This window comes from Echeneis naucrates, chromosome 1, assembly GCF_900963305.1.
Source record: "Echeneis naucrates chromosome 1, fEcheNa1.1, whole genome shotgun sequence".
Lineage (NCBI taxonomy): Eukaryota > Metazoa > Chordata > Actinopteri > Carangiformes > Echeneidae > Echeneis > Echeneis naucrates.
Window position 1 is genome coordinate 12,471,968 of NC_042511.1, and position 24,262 is coordinate 12,496,229.

Sequence of the window (24,262 nt, forward strand, 5' to 3'; positions counted from 1 at the left end):
CATGCAGCATCATGTTCCTGCCTGCACCTGCTTTGAATATCCCCTCCTCCTGCTCTCATTCTCTCCCTAATCTACTCAACTTTGCCTCCCCTCGTGCCTCTCTTTCTCTCTCTCTCTCTCTCTCTCTCTCTCTCTACCCAACCGTGGCTGCCGCCCCTCAGCCTGGTTCTGCCCGAGGTTTCTGCCTCTTAAAGGAAGTTTTTCCTTGCCACTGTCGCCCAGTGCTTGCTCATCGGGGGGATCTGTTGGGTCTCTTTAAATAATTCTATAAAGAGTTTGGTCTAGAGCTGCTCTATATGTAAACTGCCTTGATGGAACTTTGTTATGATTTGGTGCTATACAAATAAATCTGTTTTGATTTAATTTGATTTGAAATAACTATAGAAGTAGACGGGGCCGCTTCTGACCTGTGGTGTGCTTCAGTAACTACACATTGCTTCTCTTAGTACTTATTGCTGATGATGGCACACTCTGCTCAGATGGTACTGCATAAATCAATCAGCCTATCAATTCTGGGGCCTTGTTTGCTGATGCTGCTGGCATGCCTGTCTGTTCCAGACGACAGATCAGAGCCAAAGGTCCCTGAACTAGACTGAAAACTACCCCTACAGTTAACATAATCTGCCCCCTCGAACTGAATCCAAAATATCTGTGTGGAATCTGTTATGCTCTGTGGGAAAAGCTTGAATGAAGAAAGATTTTATTATTGACTCAATAATGACAATAATAATAAATTAGCCCCAAGTTAGGAATCCAAGGGTAAAGGTTCTTCTAATAATTGAGGAAATGAGAAGACAAAATACTAGAACAAATATTTCTAGCATGGCTTTAAAAATGCCAGTCAGTCTAACAGTTTGTCCATTGTGAAATATCTCAGTAACTCCGTGATAAAGTTCAACCTTTTATGGTCTTTAGTTCAACCAAGAGTTTCATTTTAGTGTTTTTGAGTGTCACATCTATTTGATAGATGGCAATGCAAATTGGTATCCTCTCAACAATGCATTGTTGGGACTGTTTGACCACAGGGCAGGTCAAGATTTCAGTTTGTCCGAGAATTTGGTTGGCCTCAGATACCACATAAAAGTGGTCATAAACCATTTGGCTGAAAACTGAAGTCACTGTGGAAGAGCCCTAAACCCCCATTTTATCAAATGACCTCCAAGGGGCCTCTGCACCAGTTGCAATAGAGTTGGCACCCTCCCCGTTCTTACCATAATTGTTCTCTTTTTTTTTCCTCAGCTGTCATGAAGGAAAAAAATCTCTCCCAGGACACAATTTGTTCCGTTTTTTTGGGTAAAATGCAAAAACCTAATTTGATTTACTTCGTTCTGTAGTCTAGAAAGGTTCCTGTGTTATGTGGCTATTTAAAATTGTCTCATTTTTCTTCCTATGTGTACGTCACACACACATATACCTCCAGTCCAGCACTCAAAGTGGCTCAACAGGAAGGGAAAGTTGACCGAGAGACAGCAGGCTGCATAGATATAAGCTTACGTTCTGCACTTAGCTCCTTTTTTTTCCACCAAGTTTTGGCATCTTCATTTGAAATGGGAGGAGAGACGACTGACAAAAAAGAAGGAGATGGAGCAAATGCATGCAAGCCACCAGTTTGAATGGGTACAGCTGACCCGAGTGTCCCTCTTTTTTTCCCAAATCCAAGGCGGCCACCCTAAGTTGCAAAAAGAAGGAAAGGAAAGTTAAAGATGGATCAAGGCATACATTAGAACACCATGTGATTGACAGCCTAACAGAGAAAGCAAAGAGCAGGTCGGATCAACCCTTGTTCCACCGGCCCACCTTCTTCTGCAAATATGATTTGAATGGCCATGGCTAAATCACTCAGGGCTCCAAAATGGCAGCTCAAGAACTGATAGGAGAGTTGCCATTTGGTTCAATTCAGTTTAACGTTATTTATCCCCCAGGGGAAATTAAAAATGCACAGGGTGTTCTCATTAGGTCTACTTACTATGTGGCACTAATTAGCATATTGCTGACCCATGATGAGTTCCTGGTTATATTACACCTGTATAAATTGTTTTTGTTAGCATTTTGATTGTGAGCATGTTAGCATGTGACAAAATACTCAACAAATTCAACAAATGTGACTTAATCTCCTTGCTGTATTCTTCACGACAATACAGAAGTCTAAAATGGGGTTTAAGGATAAAAACAAACTCCATTTAGAGAGAGAAGACGACAGAATATTACAGCGTTCAGAGCACGCAAGGATAAATAAGGTATCACTATTAATATACCGTCGCATCAGTGAGCAGACCTGGCATTACGTCTAGGACTAAATTCCTCACTCTCAGTTTTCTTGTCCACATTTGGACCTCAAAAAAAAAAAAAAAAAAAGCATATTCCAACGTTTTTTGCCGGTGGCTGGATTTAATCCTATGATTTGGGAAAGGCTGTTTTTAATCCTGATTAACTTTTTGCTAAAAGTCACCCTCTGTAAGGAAATAGGCTCAGATGGGGAACCCATGTGGGGAGATTTTCTTGGATGATTGCAGAAAGCAGCAATATGTTTTCTCCAGGGGACTGTGTGGACAATTTGTACCCCTGTCAATATGTAAGAGCTATGACACTAATTCACTGAGACATATATCAAAATTCAATGCTGGTATGGCTTCCTCTATTTGTGCCCTCCTATCTTCACCCATGCCGTTATCGCATACGTACATAACTAATTCATCATGCACTCATCTCAGCAGCTCCTTATGTAAGAGTTGATGGGATACAAATAACAAATAGTAATGGTCCACTTTTTATGGAGGGATGATTTGATTTTATATGTCGAGTTGGTATGTACACCTGTGATTCAGCATGTGTGTGCATGTGTGCATGAACGTATTCATGGTCATGTGCTGTTCATGTTTGAACAATCATGTGTCATGCCACTTCGAAACGTCATGAAGTTTATTTATCGCCCAACAACTTCTGCTTTTTTGTCCATGAACAGCATTGTAAGTTGGACAGCATTTGAAAGAGGAGGTTACAGTTTCCTAATGTCTTATCTCATTAACTATACTGCCAATCATGTGTGTTTGTGTCTGTGTGTGTGTGTGTGGGGGGGGGGGGGTTGCTGGCATTTTAGGTGAGGCCCAGTCTATCACAGGACTGACATATAGACATGAACTTCACATATACACACCTACGGGCACCAATAAACCTTAAACACTTCTTTGGACCGTTGGGGGGGGCCGAGTACAAAGTATGCAAGCAGCAGGCACAGGGAGTACCTGCAAACTCCTCTGGGAATCAAACCCAGAACCTCACTGTGAGGCGTCACGTCGCCAAATATCCTGACAGTTTAAAATTACATCACACAGAAACCACGTTCTCTTCTCTTTACTACAATGCACCTTGAATTTGGAAATTAGAAATGCTGCGTATTTTCCATGTTTGGGATTTTCATAAGGCAATTTCACAACAAAACTAAAGTCTTTTTGATTAATCACAGTGAACAGTTAATATGTCTGGGTTATAAAGTCTTGATCATAAAGTCAAGAACTTACTTAGTTTGAACGTAAAAAGGAAACATACCTAAGATATCAAGAAACATAAAACATCTTTTACTGCAGTAGTTTTAAAACCTATGAACAAGTGCTGGATAACATTATTTTGGCACACAAAATAATTCTGATCAGTCAGTTATTGATATCCTCATTTTATTCTCCACCAGGAAAAATAATTAACATATTAAATACAAAAACTGATCAACCACTTCAAGATAATATGCATCGAAATAGTGTAAGCTCAAAAAGACAAAAAAAATAAATAAATAAATAATATATATATATATATATATATATATATTAATGACACTGGCTTGTCATAATATTAACCAAAATATGCTGTATTCATAGTTAGTATTAAATAAGACATTTTTCCCTAAGTGACCTATGGCCTTGTAAAACAGTCAAGTAAAGTAAAATATATTTGTGTGGCTGTATAAAATGTGCTCCACAGATTTTGTTGCATCAAACAAATACTCCCTGGGATATAGAGAGAAAAAGAACGACAAAGACAGAAGAAGAAAGACAGGAGGAGATTGAGGACCACACGAGGGAGAATGAGCATCTCTCATCAGTGTAAAGAGGATAATTGGGGGCTGACCCTCCGACGTCCATCATCCTCTGCTGAATGGTGGAGTGACAGTGATGAACACTCCTCCTGTGCGCTGGGAGCAGCTGCATTGCGTGCACACACAAGCTCCAATGTACACTGCAGTTCACACTTCAACCTCAAACAGCCACCCAAATTTCCATTTGTACACTTTGGTTGTTGTCATCAAACAAAAAGCTTCTCTGTGCTTCCTAACATCTCACACCGGTGTTTGAGATCCATCCATCACGCAACGAAACCAAAACAGGAAGTGACGCTCTTAAAAAAAGTTGCTAAAATTGAACAACTTGTACTATGATACACATTGTGCTTCGTGCATGAACTCAAAAAACATGACCTTTCCCCTTTCACACATAGAGTGTGGCCAGTCATATTTGAGGATTTCCAATCACACCACTGTTGAACACAAAATGCTTTAGGAGCGAACTCATTAAAGCTAACATTTAAAGAAAAAAAAAAAAGGAGTATTTGGTTGTGTTACCGAATTTTAACTCATTTGAAACTGGCAAAAAGTTCTCCAGTAGACCAGATGTTACCTCAAGCAATGATTAAATCTCTTAAGTGGTCATAAGATAGTGATGGCCCTCTACATAGAGGCCCCGTGTAAAAAAAGGCAGTAAAAAAGAGTCACACTAGCCGGCTGACATTAGTGGTCAAAGTTTCTGCCCTACTGTAGCAGCAAGCTGATGCTATCCTTCAGAAAAATCCTGTAAAAAAAGGATTTCTGTTTTAAAAGGATGGTAGTCATGGAAGCAAACAAAATGGTTATAACTATATGTTCGGAAATAGTGTTCAGATCATAAATATGAAGAAACAGAATCTCAATTTAAAAGCCAATCTGGAAATACACTTGATTTGAATAATACAGTTATCAGCTAAAATGTCTGAATACCAGCATCAATGATGAAAACAAATATCATAACAAGTGGCCTGTGTTCATTATATTCCTCTGGCATCTGAGGACTTTGTGCTCACTGGAACATACTGTATGTTGTGACAGTTTTTATGAATTGTTTAACCTTAGCATTAACCCTTGATGCTATATGCTTAGCTAGACGCTTAGGGCCAGAGGGACGAACAAAAGATGTGATTACCAAAACCATGAGGATTAATAAACTATCACAACAAATTTCAATATAATTGTGGTCAGAATTTACGGCTGAAGTGTTGGACACAGATTCCACCACATCTCAAAGGGTTAAATATTTTCTCTGCGTGGTTGCAAAACACAGCTTACGCATTAACTAGCGCCTGCTGTTTCAGCTCTTGCGTGCAGTTGATGAGTTTTTATTTTAGGCCTGTTCATGTGACACTACTGAAAATTTTAAGGCGACAGGGTTTGAAATTGGCCCGACTTTCTACTGACTTTGTCATTCACCGGCAGTCAGGCACAAAATTATCATTATCTCTGTACAGTAACTCTGTAACATTTGGGCTGGGGAACATGTGGTGAAACTGGAAGGTAAAACTGACTTTAACAATGTAATTTTCATATCACACCAGGAACTTTACACTTGGGCCCATCTCTTCTTGCTCAGGCCTACGTCAAACTCCCAGTGTGCTCATATAATCATTAGATTGAACGCTGAGCGGACTAGCGGTGCTATTATTGCTGATGATGTTTCCAAAGCAGGTTCTCATCTCTTCAATCTCATAAGGGGAGATGAGTAATTTTTGACAGTGCGGCACCGCAGCCACCTCTGAACACCATAACTTTCATTATTAGAAGATGACTTAGAAATCCCTGAAGCAGAACCTAGAGTGAAGAACCTATAATGATAAAAGGAGACGCTCATTTTATTGATGTTCAGTGAGTTAGTGAGCCATTCCTGTACGAAGACACACAAGAGTGATTTGGTCATTTAACAAGTTTTCAATTCGATATTTTTGTATTTTTGTATTTTTTTTTTTTTTTTGGAAAAAAAAAATGATGAAAACTTTTCAATGTTTATTCATTTTTAAGTGTGGAAAATGTCTCATCTGACAGCAGGGGAACTGTAGCTAGCAAACTGATGCTTCATCTGGCAGAAGGAAGCCTCGGCAGCATCTACAATGGCACTTTCCTCTGAGCACGGAACACTTTAAGGGTAAGACTGTTCGCATCTCCTAAAGCTTTTCGAGACATTTGTCACTTAGTGTGCACATATCTGGATGAACATAACATAGCTGTAATTACATACAATGATAAATAATGAAACACCCAAACAAATCATTTGAATGTGTCACGTTGTTTACCACTCATGAATTGGAACTTGGAAGATCGACTTAAGTCCCTGAAGGAGAAGCTTTACAAAAATCAAACTCACTCTGCCTGAGCTTGTAGCTGCCTTTTATGACGACAATAAGGGCTTTAATAAATATATCAAGCCTTTAATATTAATAATATAATATCTTATTAGTGTCACCATCTATAGATATATGACATGGGTGGTTTATATTCAAATAAATATATATTAAACACATCCCTATCTCTGCATAACACTACATTGTAGGGAGTTATGATGGATTATAAGACAATATATAATATTAATATGGTTACAGGAATGCAGAAAATATGGATGGGAGCTGATCAAGCACAGAATCCAAGAGCGCCGTCAAAAAAGCATTGATTTTGGGAAACCCTTAGAAGTATGGAAGCGTCAGGCAAATGCATAAATGAAAGAAGGAACTGCTGAGAAAAGAGCACTGCTGCCTCCATCTGCTGTAGGACAACGACTACTGCAGTTTCACTTTCAAAGCTTTTATTCTAAACTCAGATATTAAGTTCGTCAACAGCCACGTCAGACACAGCACACACGGGAGTTGGTCACTTTAATCATCAGTGAAAAAAACGACATTAGCTCACAGTGTGCGTCATTTCATAACAGGAGGGACTTATTTGGTAAAGATTACTTACACCATTGCTTTTGAGGTTTTCGAAGAACACTCAACAATGGTCCTGATTTGTCTCTTTTTAAATGATTTTAACATCCAACGTTTAACATTGGATATTTACTTTCCTGGGGAGAGCTGAGATCATTGGATCTGTCTTGACTGTATAATGAATGTGAAGCTCAATCAAAATATACTTTTTTTTCTGTACCCGCATTACACTAAAGAAATGTGGCCTGATAATTAGGAAGCTTTACCATTATTGCATACTATTCACTTTAGCCTACCTGCTCTCTGAAGACCCGTAATGTATGAATGCATTCCAACAGAAAGATAAATTAAACATCCATCTCATAGCTACATAGCTAACTTTAACTTTCATGCTAACGTTGGTTGAGGATAGCGCTCTTCACAAGCAATAACAGCACTGGTCGCGTTACTGCTGTAACCATGTGAATGATGAACGACAGACGCCAAGACCCGTAGTTATGAGTTGTGAATGAAAAAATGAGAGACTTCCTTTGTTATGCATTCTTGGCCTTGGTGTGATGCTTCAGCTTTCCTCTTAAAAGTGTTAAATAGATAAGACTACTGTAGGCAAATGGTTTGTTTGGATATTCCGATTTAAAATAGTTATTTTCACAAAAAGCAACCAAATAACTCAAGAATGCCGATGTCAGCCTGCGGTCAAACAACAAAAGACCTGGACGCCACACTTGCATCCATTAGTGGGCATCTTATGTCTTATGTCCTTTTTTGCCCCACGGAGCACCACCCAGGCAATTGTGCAAAGGGCTCCAGCACTCAGGACCCAAAGACCCGTACTTTTGAGTCGTGAATGAATCAGTTGCACCTACACTGAGAATGCGTAGCAGTCATGTGACGGGTGAATGAGAAACTCCGAGCTGAAGACCCTGGCTGTGTCCAAAGCCACCCCCTAATCACTATATAGTGCACTATATATGGTTTTCAACATTGTCAGTGGCAGCATGGTGGCACAGTGGTTAGTGTTGTTGCCCCACAACAAGAAGGTTATGGGTTTGGTTCCCGGGCCTGGGGCCTTCATGTGCAGCTTTCTGCACATGCTTGCATAGGTTTCCTCCCACTGTCCAAAGACATCATGATCAGACATCAAGTTAACTGGTGACTCTAAAGTGTCTGTGTGAAAGTGTGAGTAGTTGTTGGTCTCTGTCTGTCTCTGTGTGTTGGCCCTGTGATGGACTGGTGACCCCGCCCTCACCCAATCTGAGCTGGGATTGGCTCCAGACCTGGAAACTGATAAGCGGTAGCAGAAGAATATTATACGAATATAATAAGTAAAAAATATGATATACACTTTTCAAATTATGAGCCTGAATGTGAAAAAGATAGTTTGACGTTTTGATGAATATTTATATTGAGTCCTAATGGACATATTCAGATTGGTCTAACACTTTGTACTTTTTAGTGTCATCCATCCATCCATATATACCAAACTCTAAGTTACCACAATATTAATTGATGCTTTCAAGTGTTTTTATAGAAAAGAGTAACAGATAAAATGCAAAATGGGGATCAGATGACGTATGGTAAAAGGTCTTCCTCACTTTATTCTCATTGCATATTTTTTTTTGATAGATTTGATCTTTTTATTTCCTTTAACTATATTCCTTTAACTACCGAACATCATGATGTGCAAACTTTATGCCAGTACAACAGGTGGCTATATATCGTGGCTTCGCAGGTTAAGATAACCTTGGGACTCAAGTCAATCGAAATGGCTTTATATTGTATGATAATAACAGGATCATTTAAGTAAAATATAGCTGCCCGAACAGGAGCAGTACTAGACAGTATCTAAGAGAGGCTCTCAAAGCTTACTCCTCTTTCTTGGTCTTCATGGCCAGAGACGTCAAGGCAGTGAAGACGGTATCTGGTGTCTCTGTCTCCTGCAGTGCAGACTTGCCACAAAAAAATGGTGGGATGAAATCCTCGGGGTTTGATTTACGTATGACCCAATTAAAGGTGCTGAAATATAAACAAGAATTTGCAGAACATTGTCAGAGGTCGGATATGACATCTCCCCAACGTGTACTCTGCGGTCACATTGATCTTTTCAATGGTAGTGTTGGACTTTGTACCTATTTAAATAGTTTGGCATTGATTAATCAGTTGACAAACTACTATTTAACTTCTATCTGACTATTTTCTCCTGATTGTTAAGTATACAGGAGGCACTTTTGGTAAGTTTTTCATGTCACATAAACACTAACATTGTTTCAGCGGTTTTTATCATATGTCCTTCATATGACCTGGTTCTTACCTGATGGTGATCCATCCAGACTCTGGAGTGTAGCCAGTGTGAGTCATCGGGATGCAGCCGATCTCAGTGAAGACACTTGTGAATGTGCCTGAAGACGAGTAACTGTGGCTGGACTGACTGAGAAGTACAGAAGAGTCAGCATCTGACCTATTCACGAACTCTTTTCTATCAAAGTTATGATTAATTCACAGTGATTTCTATGAAAGGCTTGATTTGATCATCAGAGTCCTCTGCTCTCAGGCTGAGATAAATGCAGATTTCTCTGTCTCAGACAGATTGATTGACAGTTCCCTCTTACCGTTGTGTGGCAGCTCTCCATACCAGGTGTTGACGAGCACACCCATTCCCCAAGAAGAAGAGGAGCCCGGGTATGCCTGGCCCATCAGTTTAGCATACAGGGTCACTTGTATGGGAATGAAGGAAGTGTCAAGCACCTTTTTCTTACAAGAGAATTTTTCACCAGTCAATCTCATAATAGACTTTCTGAAAGAAGAACAAAGGCAGACAATCATCCGCTTTCAATTTTCATATCTTTCCCAGCGTCCTTTCTTTGTAGCCTGTTGTGTCACAGAATCACCTAAAATTTTGTGGAGCATGTTAAGTTTTTTGTGCACCTATGACACTGACTGTAGTGGAGAAGGAGAGATTACAAAATAAAAGAGAAAAAGAAAAAGGAAATGCTGAGGACTTGGGGGACTTGGGGGGAGAGCTTTATGGTGGACAAATTAACGGGCTACAGTGTCATGGTGACAGACAAACTGCCGTAAATACATCATTCTCACACAACGCTGGAGAAACATCAGCCCAGTCAGTAGGTATATACATAGATTAAAGCATATCAAGCAAAAATATGTTCAGAAAGTTTATTCAGGGTTTAATACCTGGCTGAAAAGCATCAACTGGTCCACAGCAAAGGTCTGATTGCCAGTAAGTCCAAAGTTTCTATCCCGCATCCTCTGTCTGACAGCATCATACTTAAGGGTGCCTGTTGACGAGAAGAGTCTGTTCCCAGCCATCTGGAAAAGAGAGAGAAGGAAGTGAAGAGAAAGACGCTGACCAGTCAATTAGCATCAGATCGCTTGATACGGTTCCATCCAGGAGAGATGATAAGTGAGGAGAGTTTATCTTTCAAACAGATCAGTGACTCACCATAGTCAGGCCTCCACTCATCTGCTGTGGAGACACTGTGGAAGATGAAATCCAAATGATTAAGTCATCATTGTTGCTCGGGAGTAATCATTTTGCTGTTTATTTATTCATATTTATCTGCTTATATTTACTGGCAATTACAGGTGCTTTTTTCATAATGAAAGTAGAGAATAAGGTATAGATTTTCTTCCTTTTAACTCAAAAACTTCACAAAAGTTCAGAAAGCGGAAAGACATTCATTTATACGGATAAAAGAAAAACTAAACAACACAGCAACGGTTTAATGAGAACAATACGAGTCAACACTTTCCTCATTTTAAATTCACACAAACTGACATGCTGCTAGGTCACAAGCAGATCTTCCCAAACTCACCGCAGGGTTTTGGTGCCTGGGCCACAGCAGCCTGCAGCAACAGGCTGAGGCAGGAGAGCACATCGATGAAGTTCATATTGAAAATCCTGAGTAGCAGACACAGATCTCCATATATAAGGCATATAGTTCAGCCCCCTCTGTACTTTCTCCGTCCCATCTTCATCAGGAACTGTTCTTAATAGGACAAAAAAGAGCTAAGATAAATAAACTTGAATTATAAGGTTCATTATGTTTGTTTTGATTTTTCAGCTTCTCACACAACACGTTTCATGGCTTTAAAAACTCCATTCCCTGAAAGCTGCAGGTTTGACTGCAGGTGTAAATAATCCCAGAGAAAAGGTCCAGCTGCTTTTTTCTCAGACTGCTGGGCTGCATTTATCTGGTGTACCTGGGAATATTACAGCGCCTGCTGCCTCACTTTAGTGTTGCTTCACCTCGTTCTGAAAGGCCCTTTTTGTTGTTTTGTTGTTTCCATGACGTTCTATGTTAGTTTACAGTTTAGATCACCAAACAAAGTACATGTATTTGGCAGGTGAGGTAGATTTGTCCCACTGATGCCATTTGAGGTCTTAATAAACAATGTGCGTAACATAAATGGTATAAAATGACAAAATCATTGCAATGACAAAAAGAGTAATGTAAACAGCTATGAAGACTAAATGAAAAAATCACCCATAATCACAAACATACAGTACACCTACAAACCCATAAAAAGAAATCACATGACAAAACAACAGAATTTTTGTGAGGTTCAAAAGAAAATGATTTCCTTTGTACATAAGTCTGATGTGATTACTTGGGAGGTCGGACAACTGGTGGATATTGGTACTTATCATGTGGTCACACCTCTGGACCTGCAGCAACACTAAATACGATTTAAATGGAAGATTAAAACTTTATGTCCTTTTCACAGACAGAGGAATTTGACTTTAAAACCCAGAGAGAAACAAATTCTTTCTAAAGCGTTTTCAAAGATATCTACTCATCGCAGTTTCCCACATCTTGGCAGGATTGCTGGAACCTGTTTACAGAAGCCAGACAGACAGACAGACAGACAGACAGACAGACAGACAGATAGACAGATAGATAGATAGATAGATAGATAGATTGATAGATCATACATACACCCACAGACGCTCATAAAAAAAAGCAAATAACCTAATAAAATAAATATTGCACCATCAAATAAATACAGTTAAAATGAGTATTATATAGTTAAATGAATGTCGCACATATTGCACGTAGAAGAGTAATTGCACAGTTAAATAATACTGCAGTGAAAAAGAGTATCGCACAGTTGAGATGACTTGTCAGTGCACATTATAATTTAAAGTCCTAATGGCTGTGGGAAAGAAACTGTTTCTCAGCCTGGTGGTCCTGGTCTTGGCAGCTCTGTACCGCCTACCAGAGGGCAACAGTTCAAAAAGATGATGACCGGCGTGTGTGGAGACTTTGATGGTGTTGTTAGCTCTGTGAAGGTAACGGGAGCAGGCAATGTCTTTCAGACTGGGCCTACCTGTCTGCAGCGGTGCACCGCGATGCAATATTTAAGGATGCTTTCAATGGCTGCACTGCACAGAAGGCCACCAGCAGCCTCCTCTCTAAATTGTTTTTCCTGAGGAATGTCAGGAAGTGCAGTCTTTGTCGAGCCTTCTTGATGGCCGCAGTTGTGTTAGCCGACCGGGAGAGGTCATTAGATTTGAGGGTGCCCAGGAATTTACAAGTGTGCACCCTCCCCACACAGTCTCCCTTAATTCAGAGTGGGGCTGGTTTGGCGCACCACTTTTTCCTGAAGTCCAGTATCAGTTCCTTGGTTTAGTGGGTGTTCAGTATCAGGTTGTTGGCTGAGCACCATTCTTAAAGTCTCTGTATGTCGCCTCGTCCTCCCTCGAGATGAGCCCAACCACCGCTGTGTCATCTGCGAATTTGATGACGGAGTTGAGGAGGACTGAGTTGGTGTGCAGTCAAAGCAGTATTGGGCTCAGCACACATGCGCCAGTGCCGAGTGTGATCACGGAGTTTAGCTGGCTGGGGACGCTGTTAAAAAGTCTTTAGTCCAGTGGCAGATGGGTGAGGGGGAGGCCAAGATCGAGCAGTTTGCTGATCAGTTTATGTGGGATGATGGTGTTGAACGCAGCGCTGTAATCAGTGCACAGCATCCTCACATAACTCTCCCGTTGTTCAAGGCGGCGTAGTGCGGTGAGCATGGCGATGGCGATGGCATCCTCAGTGGACCTGTTGGAATGGTATGCAAATTGATGTGGGTCGAAGGTGGTGGGCAGGCTGGCTTTGATGTGCTGTAACACCAACTTCTCAAAACACTTCATAACCACAGGCGTGAGTCCAACTGATCCTGGCTGTTTTGGATTGGGGATGATAATGGCCGACTTTAAGCAAGAAGGAATAATGGCATGTGACTGGGAGCTGTAAAAATCCCAGCAAGCTGGTCAGCACTTTGCTGAATCAGGGCCTGCAGATTTCCTGGGATTCACAGACCTCTCCTTTGGCTGCTGCTTTGAAAATGGAAATATCCAGTTACTTGCACCTGACTTAGTCAAACATAACAAGTTTAAATAAACATTAAACTTTCTCAGCACGTGGTGTGACGAGCTGCCTGAAATCTCCTTGTTTGGCCTGCTTTAGAAAGTTACTTCCGTCCATCTGTTTTCATGAGAATGGCAGGCTCTATCCCAGACAAGTACTCCATTTTAACGTCCCCCGCACAAGCTAGACAGTGTATGTCATGACCATTTCCCAGTGCGTCAGTATCTTCCGAGCCAATTGTTAGTATCAATCTCACTGGAAATATTACTATACAGATTGTTGCATTCACTTTATTGCAGTCCTTATGTTGTCGATTTTTGTTTTAAAAAGTTCTTAGAACGGAGTGGTCAAAAGTGAAAGCTAATGGAAAGTGAGTGAAACTGCAAAGCTAACTGTGTTGCTGTCATCTCATATCAGAATTAGATTTTATAGCTGATGTTGCTTTTGTTTACTTTTATGGCTGTGTCGTTTTTCTTTTTCTGTTGTTGCAAACACCGAGACGGCCTCTGTGGCTGTCCTGGCCACACGCGGCGCATCGAGATGAAAATTCTGGCCTCATGACACAAACAAATTAAATTTATCAGAGCACACATCTGACAAGAAAAGAAACTAATGAAACAGCAATGACAGAACTATCGCCATGGAGTTAAGAGACTATAACTCATTCAGCTCCAAATAAGTGCAAAATTATACATTGCTTTCATCAGATTTTATTGGAAATTATGAAAGAGATACAATACATAGCAGGGACCAGGGTAAAGTATGAGTTACTGAGAGATCTTCTAACTTAGTTTGAGCAGTAATTCACCTTTAATGTCCCTCCTGGGTTTGATCTCGCTGTCGTACCATCTTCCTTCTCCCTTTAACCTGTAATGCTAAACTCTGGGATGTACACGTATTAGCCCATTAGAGCAATACAAATACTGTTGTTGGTCATATGATTGCTATTCAATGGGCAGGAAAGAAACCAAACAACTTTTAAATGGATTTATATGGTGATTCCTCAGTCACATGCTAAATTTTGCTGCCCAAGCAGGAGTGCCATTTGTGATTATTTTAGGAAGATCCTCCTGATTTTCACTCCTCTTTCTTGGTCTTCATGGCCAGAGACTTCAAAGCAGTGAAGACGGTATCGGGGGTCTTGCTGTTCTCCAGTTGAGAATTGGCACAAAACTGAGGCGGGAAATAATCCATTGGATTGACGTTGCCCAAGACCCAGTTAAAAGTGCTGCAGTGCAAACGAAGGGCATTTATTTTCATGTCAGGCTTTAAACTGGGGAATGCACATCACATGCCAAATACAGCATTTTAAGATGACTGTTTGTTACTTCGTATTTAAATCAATGAACAGCAAAGCTGTCTATTTCGTTTGTTTATAGCTACGTAATAAATCTGAAAAAAAGTAAAACTCTGAGATGAATTTGACCTCCTTGCATGTCCTATTAATAATTTTCATTGTATTTAGATAATTTCTTTTGAATGATACAGCAAAAAAAAAAAAAAAAATGCGAGAGAGAGAGAAAGAGAGAGAGAGAGAGAGAGACATCTGAGTTTGAACTGAAGTAAAAATCATGTATCATAAGCAAAGCACTAGAGCGTGCATGCTTTCTGTTTGAATAATTAGCAGTAGGATTGCCAGTATCTCTAACACTATTCTTAGTGCCCATCTTTTTTCTTCACCTCTTTGTTGTCATAATTGCGAAATGACTGGTCACACCGATGACATTATTCACTCAGTTCATTTTAATCAGTGATTCTCATCTCATTGTCTCTGTCTTATTTAATGTTGTTTGTTGCCTGTCTTCTGCGTCCTGTTTAGGTTCGTTATTTGTCACCTCTCATTCCTGGTTCTTACCTGAGGGTGATCCATCCAGACTCTGGAGTGTAGCTGGTGTAGGTCAACGGGATGCAGCCGATCTCAGTGAAGACAAATGAGTATGTGCCATTTTGTGGCAGATCTCCATACCAGGTGTTGGTCAGCACACCCATTCCCCAGGAGGAGGAGGAGCCCATGATTACCTGACCCATCAGCTTGGCATCTTTTGGCACGTGCATGGGGATGAAGGAGGTGTCAAGTGCTTTCTTCTTGCAAGACATTTTGCTCCAGTTGATCTCATAATAGGTTTTCTGAGAGAAAAAGGAAAAAAGGGCAGTACGGCGGCGTAGTGATTAGCACACAGCTAAGAAGGTTGTTGGTTCAATTCCTGGCGCTGGAGCCTTTCTGTGTGGAGTTGGCATGCTCTCCCCGTGCTTGGTTAATTGGCGACTCTAAAGTGTCTGTAGGTCTGAGTGTGAGTGTGAGTGGTTGTCTGTCTCTGTGTGTTGGCCCTGTGATGGACTGGTGACCCTGCCCTCAGCCAATGTGAGCTCAGATTGGCTCCAGCACCCTCAACAACCCCGAACTGGACGATAAATGACTGAATTAATGAAAATGAAAGAAAATGAGCACTCATTTCACTACGCTATGCCATTATGAATGCGTTTCTCACACCCAAAGTTTATTTACCAAACACTAAAATCTTGCAAGATATCCGAGGACAGTTAAGGGAGGTTTTAACTGTTTTAACTGAATTTTTTTTGTTTTGTAATTAGGTTGACATTTGAAAACGTCTATGAGCCGGACATCACGGAAAATGAAACGACTAAAAGTAAGAGAGATAGCCATGATAAACGTGGGCCCCGGAGAGTGACTGTGACTGTGTCCTTTAGAGAACTTAAGGACCTGTTCCTTACGTTTCCCGTTTTCCATGACATAACCTAGATAGATAGAAAAACATCTGTGACAAATCCTACTTATAGATTTAGCATAACGTGAAGTATTCATGGTTACATACCTGATTGAAAAGCATCAACTGGTCCACAGCAACAGTCTTATTGCTTGCCAGTCCATAGTTTTTAACACGCATCCTCTTTCCCAAAGCATCGTAGCTTATTGTTCCTGTGGATATGAATTTGCCATCGCCAGCCATCTGAAAGAAAGAGAGACAGAGCAGGAAGTGAAGAGAAGGATGCTGATCACTATGGACGGGCCCATCTCGCAGAATATACATCTGTATCAGTAAAACAGGTCAGTGACTCACCACAGTCAGGCCCCCGCTCATCAGTGGTGGACAAACTGTAGGAGAGAAAATAAAAATGAATAAGTCACTGTTTATGTTAGAGACAAATAAATGCACCAAAAATCTGCCGCATGTTTCAAATGAGGCTACATCAACATTTCAGCTTTGGGCGAAGTTATTCACTTTACACACTTTTACACATATCAACATTGGGTCATTTATAGAAAAAAGGAATAAACAACCAAAAAATAGTATAATAACAGCACAAAACACTTGACACCTGCTGAGCTGCTTTTTTAGTTTTACATGATTGAAGGAGAATTCGACAACATGGAAGTGAAACTGTGCGTTAGTTATATGCATTTCTATGCTTACGTTTTGTTTCTCCTATATGTACAAATTACAAATCAATCTTCATCCCCGCAGACACACTCGAAATGCCATGAGATTCTTTGTCTAAAGTCACTCTAAATTCAGTTTCTCACCGCAGGGTTTTGGTTCCTGGGCGACAGCAGCTGCCAGCAGCAGGCTGAGGCAGGACAGCACACCGATGAAGTTCATGTCAAGAAGCCTGAGGAGCAGAATGAGGAGAACCTGTGAGTGTTCTGCTTTGGGGGAAGAACAAACACCTGGATATATATCTGCTCACAGTTGGCCCTACTCACCGCACACGGTTCAGCCCCTTCTGCATGTTTTTTATCTCCATTTGGCCCCATGAGGGCAAACATGACTAAATAATTAGCAGCCCTCCTTTGTGACAGTCGGCGTAACATATGACCATTATTATTATGCAACGTATCACGTTTCTTTTTATGTTTAAGATCATCGAACATGACGGAGATATGAGGATAATTAATCTGAGGTATTTTAGATAAGGTGCTGTGTAATCATTTTTTTCTACTTTAAATTTGAAGCAAATACTTTTAGTAAAATGGTGAGCAATGTTTTAAACATTTATTCATTCTGTTTCATCTTCTGAAAACAGGAAAGGACATTGGAGGTGGTTAAAAATTTATAGCCAGCTACAGTTTTGGGTGCAGGTGTAAATAATCCCACATTGTTCAGAATAGATCCACCTCTATTAATTTGAAGTAACCACAAATTCTGCCCTACACTGACAAAGTTTTCAGCTACTTAAGCGGATTGTTTACTGTCTTTTTCAAGTGATGATGTGTAAATGTGAATTGCCCCAGTCATGTGAAAGTTTAGTCATAGTCTGCTGCACCATTCCTTATCTGCAGGTTCAGAAAGTCACTGAGATACCGCGGACCTCTATCAAAAATCTTTATCACGATAAGATGACATTGAACAGAGAGAATTATATGAATGACGAATTGCCACTGACTTCATACGGCTACATTCATTTTTATATACATTCAAACTATTTCTTCACATCTTGCTCCCAACTGAAAATAATGGAACACTGTGCAAGGAAGTTCATAACCTAAATGATTTACTATCTTCTTGATGGAATTTCAGCATAGTTTGTTAAGCATTCTGCCCTAAGCAACCATGTATTTGTGGATAGCAGAGCTGAGGGAGCTAGTTTTAAAACTAAAAAGTTAATTCCCATAAATATTTTCTCTTCTTATAGTGAGACAATATATGGTACAAATGAATTTAAATACATCAATGACTGCGCAGTGAGGATAATGACCAGCAGCACTGTTACAGCATGAAAATAGAGTCAGCTTACATGAATGAGGGAGAGGTTGGTGGAGTTTCAGCTATGATGCCTGTCACGTATGTAAAAAGTACATTAGTGTTAGATTCATTAACCATCATTTTGCATTTTGATAAAAATGTAATTTTAAACACCCATACTGGTACATTTTAATTTAGGTGATTTTGTCAATGTTTACATGTGTTCAGTTTATTGTAACTGAAAACCTGTAAATATATTGTAAGTGTATTGTACATATGACAGATGGATAATTGTGCATCACATGAATGTTCACAGGTTGAAGCTTTCATCATGGAAATATCCACCGAACACTGATAAAGATTATAAAAGCAGTGAACTCAGAGTCAGGTGCTTGGTCTTCATCTGATGAAGGGCGAGCCAACATGCTAAACTTGATTGGAAAAAGTCTTCCATCAGAGGCAGTTCTGAAAAAAAAAAAACAACAACAAAAAAAAAAACTGTTTATAAAAGTAAATAAACGTTTTCTTTTATTCTTTAGGTCTGGGGGTCTCACCTGGCTGCACTCCCTCCCCACATGAACTCAATGAACTGGTTTAGTTTCATTTAGGTTTAATTGCGCCATCAGAAAATCCTGTGCAAGCTCATTAGGTAAGGTCCATATTCTAACTACAGTGCAACCCGTAACCTTCGACAGGAGCCAATGGTACCGCAGAAATCTGAACATGAAAGGTACGCGCTAAACCTATGTATGACATCATCGTTCAAGAAACGGCTCTGTGGTGCTGACATCTGATTCTACAGTGGGAGGGACCATATTCACATTTCAATGCATGGCCAGCTTTCATTCTTATGTGCATATGCACACATCCACGTGCAGTACACATCTGTGAAGTTTCATGTGTGATAATCAGTTGTGACACTGCATAAACACAGGTTACTGATAAGCACCTGCCAATGCATTTGAAGCACGCCGCAGACTGTGATGCGGACCTTCCCATGTCTGTGTTGGAAAGAAAACATCAGCTCAGTAAATATTGATAAAGACCAACTACCTCTACAGTTAGGTTCAGAAATATTTGGACAGGGACAGAATTGTCATCGTTTCGGCTCTGTACGCTGCCACTATGGATTTGAAAATAAATAATGAAGATGTAATGGAAGTGTTTCACCTTTGAGTGTGTTTATCTCAAAACTGGAGAAAGGGTTTAGGAATTGGAACAACTTTCAAACCATTTGCCCTCATTTCAAAGGAGCTGAAGTAATCGGACAAATGAATATAACCATTAACAAAATGTTGATCTTGTTCATTGCTACACTTCAGCCAGTCACCACCCGCCTGAGGTCTAGAACCAGTGGACATCACCAAAAGCTGGGTTTCCTCCTTTGTGATGCTTTGCGAGGCCTAAACTCCCACTATCTTCAATTGTTGTTTGTGCCTTAAGATCTGTCTTAAGAAAGTGGAGCACATGCTTGATCAGATTGTGCTCGGGTGACTGGCTCGGCCATTGTAGAACAATCCCCTTCTTTTCCCTCGAAAATCTCTTGGGCTGCTTTTGCGGTATGTTTTGGTCAGTGTCCGTCTGTATTGTGAAGTGCTGTTCAATCCACTTTGAATGTGAGCAGATGGCTGCTTCTGTCTTCTGTCACTGGTGACCCAGCGCCTGTGTCATCGCACTGCATCCACCACGCCTTGAAGAATATATGGTTTGCTTCAGATTAGGAGTCTTTCTAAACCTTCACCATACCTTTCTGATACAAGCTGAACTCTGTACAAGGAATGCCGTTACAGAACTGGACCGGCTTCTCTGGATGAATTTTTAGTTAACTCCAATCTGGCCTCTATATTCTTGAGGCTTTTAAATGGTTTGCACCATTTGCTCTCCTGAAGTCTTCTCTTAATGGTTCACTTGCATAATGATACGCCTCCTTCCGGGCGAGTCTTCTTCGCTTCACTAAATGTTGTTAAGTGTTAACATGGAAAGCAATCATGCAACCATCAACTTCTGCTGTCCTCCACTGACATGCCGAACTTTTTGTGCTGCTGAGCTCACAAGTGCGTTTCTTTTTTTTTTACAGAAAGTACCAAACTGTTGATTTGGCCACGCTCAACGTTTCTGCTACCTCAGATGGATTTTTTTTCCCCCCTTCCTTTTGTCACTTAGAGCTCCTTTGACTGCATGTTGTGGATTCGCAGCCACAGCATATAAAAACACCAGACCTCAAATCAACATTTTATCTGCTTAATCGACTGAGAAATTACAAGCTAATGGCCCACACCTGCTAATGAAAAAGCTTTTCAGTCAACCGTCCAATTACTTCAGGTCCATTAAAATCCCACTTCAACAGCATATCTATGTTTTCATTTCAGTGTGGTCGTGTACAAGGCCAAAATGATTGAAACTGTGTCCCTGTCCACATATTTTCAGGCCTAACTGAGCATCACAACAAACATGTAAGATTGTCCGCAGACTGTGAAGCCTAGATCATATGTTAAACAGTTAAAGAGAGAAGAAAATGCAAATGCTACATAATGTGATGCATATTATATTTATTTGCCAATATGCATATTAAATTAGCATCTCTTTTTAGTAAGATTCCCTTGATGTATCAAGGTGGGTGGCAATTATTAAACCAAACATCATCTGAGCAAGAAATACTTCAAATATTTCAGTGCAAAACAGCTAAAGCCAAGTTAATTAAATAGGACAGCTCCCCACCCTCAAATTAAAAAAAAAAAAAAAAAAAAAGCCAGTAGTTAACATGTATAAATAAGAACAAAAGCTAATCTGGGAACCATCCATAAAAACTGAATGGATTTTAAGACAGGAAACCGTTTTTGTTTACATGCTAGTTCCCTTGTTTTGTAGCTAAGCATTAACTTACAAACTTCCACCTCATATACATATTTTAATATTAACATTTTACTCATTATAATTTATATAATATAATCTTGTTACAATTTCTACATTAGGTCCATTTTAATTCAGTGTTAATAGTTACATGAGGTGAATTTCTGTTCATTTGAAGTTCAAGTTTACTCAGGGATTCTGCATATTATCCATTTCTTATTGACAGTAATTTGCTTACATTGGGATTTATTGTCATTTACACCATATCGCCCATTTGTCAATTTATATATGCAGGAACCCTGAGTACTGTATCTGTGACCTTGTGCAAACAGACACTGGTTTGTAGAATAGTGTCAGTAGAGTGATTGCTCTCTTCCCCGTAGTCGCTGCTTGCTGAGTGTGGAGTGACCGCTGGTTGAAAAGGCAGAGTCTTAATCTGGCAAACACAAAAGTTCAAGTACACAGACACCATATCATCCACTCACAAATCATCTCATTCATCAGTCATTTCCTCCATCGTCTGTTCACTTCAGTCAACCTACAGCGCGTCGAGCACACTCCACTATGTGTGGATTTTAAATTAATAAATAAAAAAACACGGGTCACGGCTCCCCCACTTTTCTTGTCTACAGACCTTTATCACTTGGTTTTATCAAACCCACATTTCAAACCCTGCTAGAGCATTTATTCAAGTTTTTCCTCTTTAGATAGTAATCCACTTTTCTCCTGGTTCCTTACATTGGTCCAGCCTCTGTACTTTCAAAGAACAACATAAACCTCCAACATCTGATCCTCTTGTAGCTTTCCCTAATTCACTTCCTACTTTATCTACTCTAGACTCACCTAATTTACTAGGTAACTACAATGCTACTGTCTGTATTTCTTACTTTTCTTGCTACTCTTTCAACAAATCACAGCTTTGCACAGTCAACGCTCATCCAAAGAAGCGTGCACATGAAATGAGTTAAGCAGAGCGAGGGCAACAAATCCCAGAGATGTACATGTAGGTGGGGCATGCAGGCAATTTGAACTGACGAATTGGAAGTGGCACAGTGTCGTGTTGTGTTGTGTGGGACCAGTCCTTCATCCAGCAGGCAAGCATTCTGGCAAGTAGTCATTGAATGGCATAAACCTTCCAAGCCATTCTCATTTGGGGCTGCACACAATCGTTTTTGACAGTCATGTCAGGATGCAAAAAGGGGAAGCCTTTGTGAGAGCGACAAGGAAGCCACTTGATGTAAAGAAAGTTCACAAGTTTATAGAATAGGCAGGAAAATAAAAACAGCAAACCAGCCAGAAGTTGCAGGAGCAGAGCATGACGTCCACGTTTCTTGCCTTGACTGCTCTATAGAACTGCAATTTGGACCGCTGTTTTTGCTTAAACTCCGTATCCTTTCCCAGTGTGGCCCTCTGTCAGCAGTCAGAGACTTCAGAGGTGTTGGAGTCACTTGTGAGTTTCCTCCGTTGCCTCACAGATTTCTCCTCATCCTGCAGAGCAAAACAAAAATATTATATTTCTTTTTTTTTTGAGAAGGTGATGAATTTCCAGCCTCCACTGCAGTTACACAACTCAGACTGGAGTAAAGGGTGTAATTTTTGGCAGATTAATATAGACATTCAGCACTTCTGTGAATGTTTACAAGAAAAGCAGGATGTATATGTGACATGGAGCCAAAATCAACTCCACACTGATAAATAAATCCAAATAAAAATTATTATCTATTTATTTTAATTGGATTTGCGCCAAAAAGAAAACTATAAGATCACTTAACTTACTAACTGAATTTAAACTGAACATTTTGCTAGGACTGGATTATATCTATGTTTTTATGTGAGTGCTTACAGTCTGGAAGACTCCATTCTGCCCCCACTCTCCAGGGGAGTGGTCCTCAGGGTCCTCTGCCTCTTCCTCCTCTTCCTCCCCCTCTTCCTCTCTCACTGTGTCCATTCCATCTTCCTCATACTCTGTCAGACAGTCTGACTCCTCTGCTGAACGGAAAATTTAGAGGAAATATTGCATAGAGAATTTATTTTGTGACACACCCAAAAGGCTTTAATATCAACCACAAGACATCAAGGGCATCTCCTACCATATTTCAACCTCACACTTGGCCCCCGCCAACCAGCCAAGTTTTAGGAGATATGGGCACAATCTTCCCTTCTTGATTTACAGCATTGAGTAATGGACAGAGGTGTTTTGGCAGACCATAAGTTAATCTTTCATTATTATAAAATAAGGCATCATCCCTTCCATCATTTCATTGTATCAGATAATTGTTTAGGCCAAAAAATCACATCTTGCGAGGTCTGTGTGACGGCTACAAGGACAGCCGTATGTAATGATATGACAGTCACCAGGCCGGACGCATTATAAAGCACGGTAGGTGGAAACCGTCTTCTCCTTTACAACTCTTAGGTTGATCTTAAAGGAGACAGATGCAACAGGAACTTTTTGTTCACTGTTAAAAGTAATCTAGTACGGGCTGGCATCATAAGAAGATAAAGGAACGATCTCTTACCATCTGCAGCTACATAACTCTGAACTGGCTCTATCCTGGATACAATCTCTGCAAGGTCAGTGAAATCCGCTCCTGGACATGTGCAAGACTGTGAGGAAAGATATTTGTGTTACATACTGCATGGACAGAATATGTTTGATGGTTTGTGGTGTAAATGCATGTATGTGCTCTTCTCACATCAGTTCTCTTGCTGTCATTGTAGTCGGCTGAGCGGTGGTCCTTTAGCATGTTCTCAATGATGTCGCCTCGGGCCCAGCCGGTGAACAATAACTTGCCATGCTGGTAACCCACATCCTGAGATACAAGGTAGTTTAAATAGCAAAATACGATAAGAATAAGTCTGTTAGAGCTTCTAAATATCTCAATACCCTTTTAGGTAATTTCCCACTACATTTCCACCCACTTTTAGAACAAACTGTCCAAAACGTATCAAAGCAATTTTATGAGGTGCTGCAGTGCCCTCTATGTACTGAATGATTAAAGGATGCCCTGAGTCTCAATTAACTGCAGATTAAACTACTGAATATCAGTTGTATATCATAGATATTAGTGAACATGTAAATGAGGGATTTGTTTTAGAAAAAGCAAAGGCCCCTAAATAATAATACTGGTATAGTATTAAGTGGTAGCTCACATAGATCTCGTCAAATTTCCCAAAGTCCATCGTCTTGAAGCGATCGATGGGTGGTCTGATATACTCGCAGTAGGCACTCTTCTTCACAACCTCTAATTGTCGTACACAGGACACGTAGGCCAATCGTGACTGGATCTCTGCCATGTCTGGAACCTACAGAAGAAGGTGGAGAGGGAATCACATTTAGGC

At 40.3% G+C, this 24,262-nt stretch overlaps 2 protein-coding genes and 1 pseudogene across 3 annotated transcripts in view; all 3 read right to left on the reverse strand.

Moving 5' to 3' along the window:
- Positions 1–8,315: 8,315 nt before the first annotated feature.
- Positions 8,316–10,953, reverse strand: LOC115049402 (ependymin-2-like; annotated as a pseudogene).
- LOC115049392 (ependymin-2-like) lies at positions 10,924–20,609 on the reverse strand. Of its 2 annotated transcripts, none has more exons than XM_029511566.1 (7): positions 19,020–20,609; positions 18,123–18,535; positions 16,912–16,997; positions 16,448–16,482; positions 16,202–16,336; positions 15,223–15,494; positions 10,924–10,992 (listed from the first exon to the last, which is right to left on the reverse strand). In XM_029511566.1, exons 2-7 carry the CDS (start codon positions 18,209–18,211, stop codon positions 10,986–10,988), a joined length of 624 nt encoding a protein of 207 aa, XP_029367426.1. In that variant the 5' UTR covers positions 18,212–18,535; positions 19,020–20,609; the 3' UTR covers positions 10,924–10,985. The 2 variants fall into 2 exon arrangements, with proteins under 2 accessions (XP_029367426.1, XP_029367417.1); XM_029511557.1 differs by lacking the exon at positions 10,924–10,992 and adding an exon at positions 14,127–14,595.
- A 182-nt stretch (positions 20,610–20,791) lies between these two features.
- The window catches only part of pnpla6 (patatin-like phospholipase domain containing 6), a 28,496-nt gene continuing 25,025 nt past the window's right edge, over positions 20,792–24,262 (reverse strand). The window contains exons 32-36 of the mRNA XM_029511534.1: positions 24,074–24,226; positions 23,617–23,733; positions 23,440–23,527; positions 22,764–22,909; positions 20,792–22,408 (exon numbers count right to left, since the gene is read on the reverse strand). Coding sequence (XP_029367394.1) covers positions 22,334–22,408; positions 22,764–22,909; positions 23,440–23,527; positions 23,617–23,733; positions 24,074–24,226 — 579 coding nt within the window. The 3' untranslated portion in view covers positions 20,792–22,333. The remainder of the gene's footprint in view (positions 22,409–22,763; positions 22,910–23,439; positions 23,528–23,616; positions 23,734–24,073; positions 24,227–24,262) is intronic.

Excerpts from the sequence above, each read along its gene's own strand:
- LOC115049392 (XM_029511557.1), bottom strand. The coding sequence starts at position 18,211 with ATGATGGTTAATGAATCTAACACTAATGTACTTTTTACATACGTGACA. Across the intron at positions 16,998-18,122 it reads CCAACCTCTCCCTCATTCAT|GCTTCTTGACATGAACTTCA; the intron begins GTAAGCTGACTC and ends TCTGCTCCTCAG. Across the intron at positions 14,596-15,222 it reads TCTGGATGGATCACCCTCAG|CACTTTTAACTGGGTCTTGG; the intron begins GTAAGAACCAGG and ends TTTGCACTGCAG.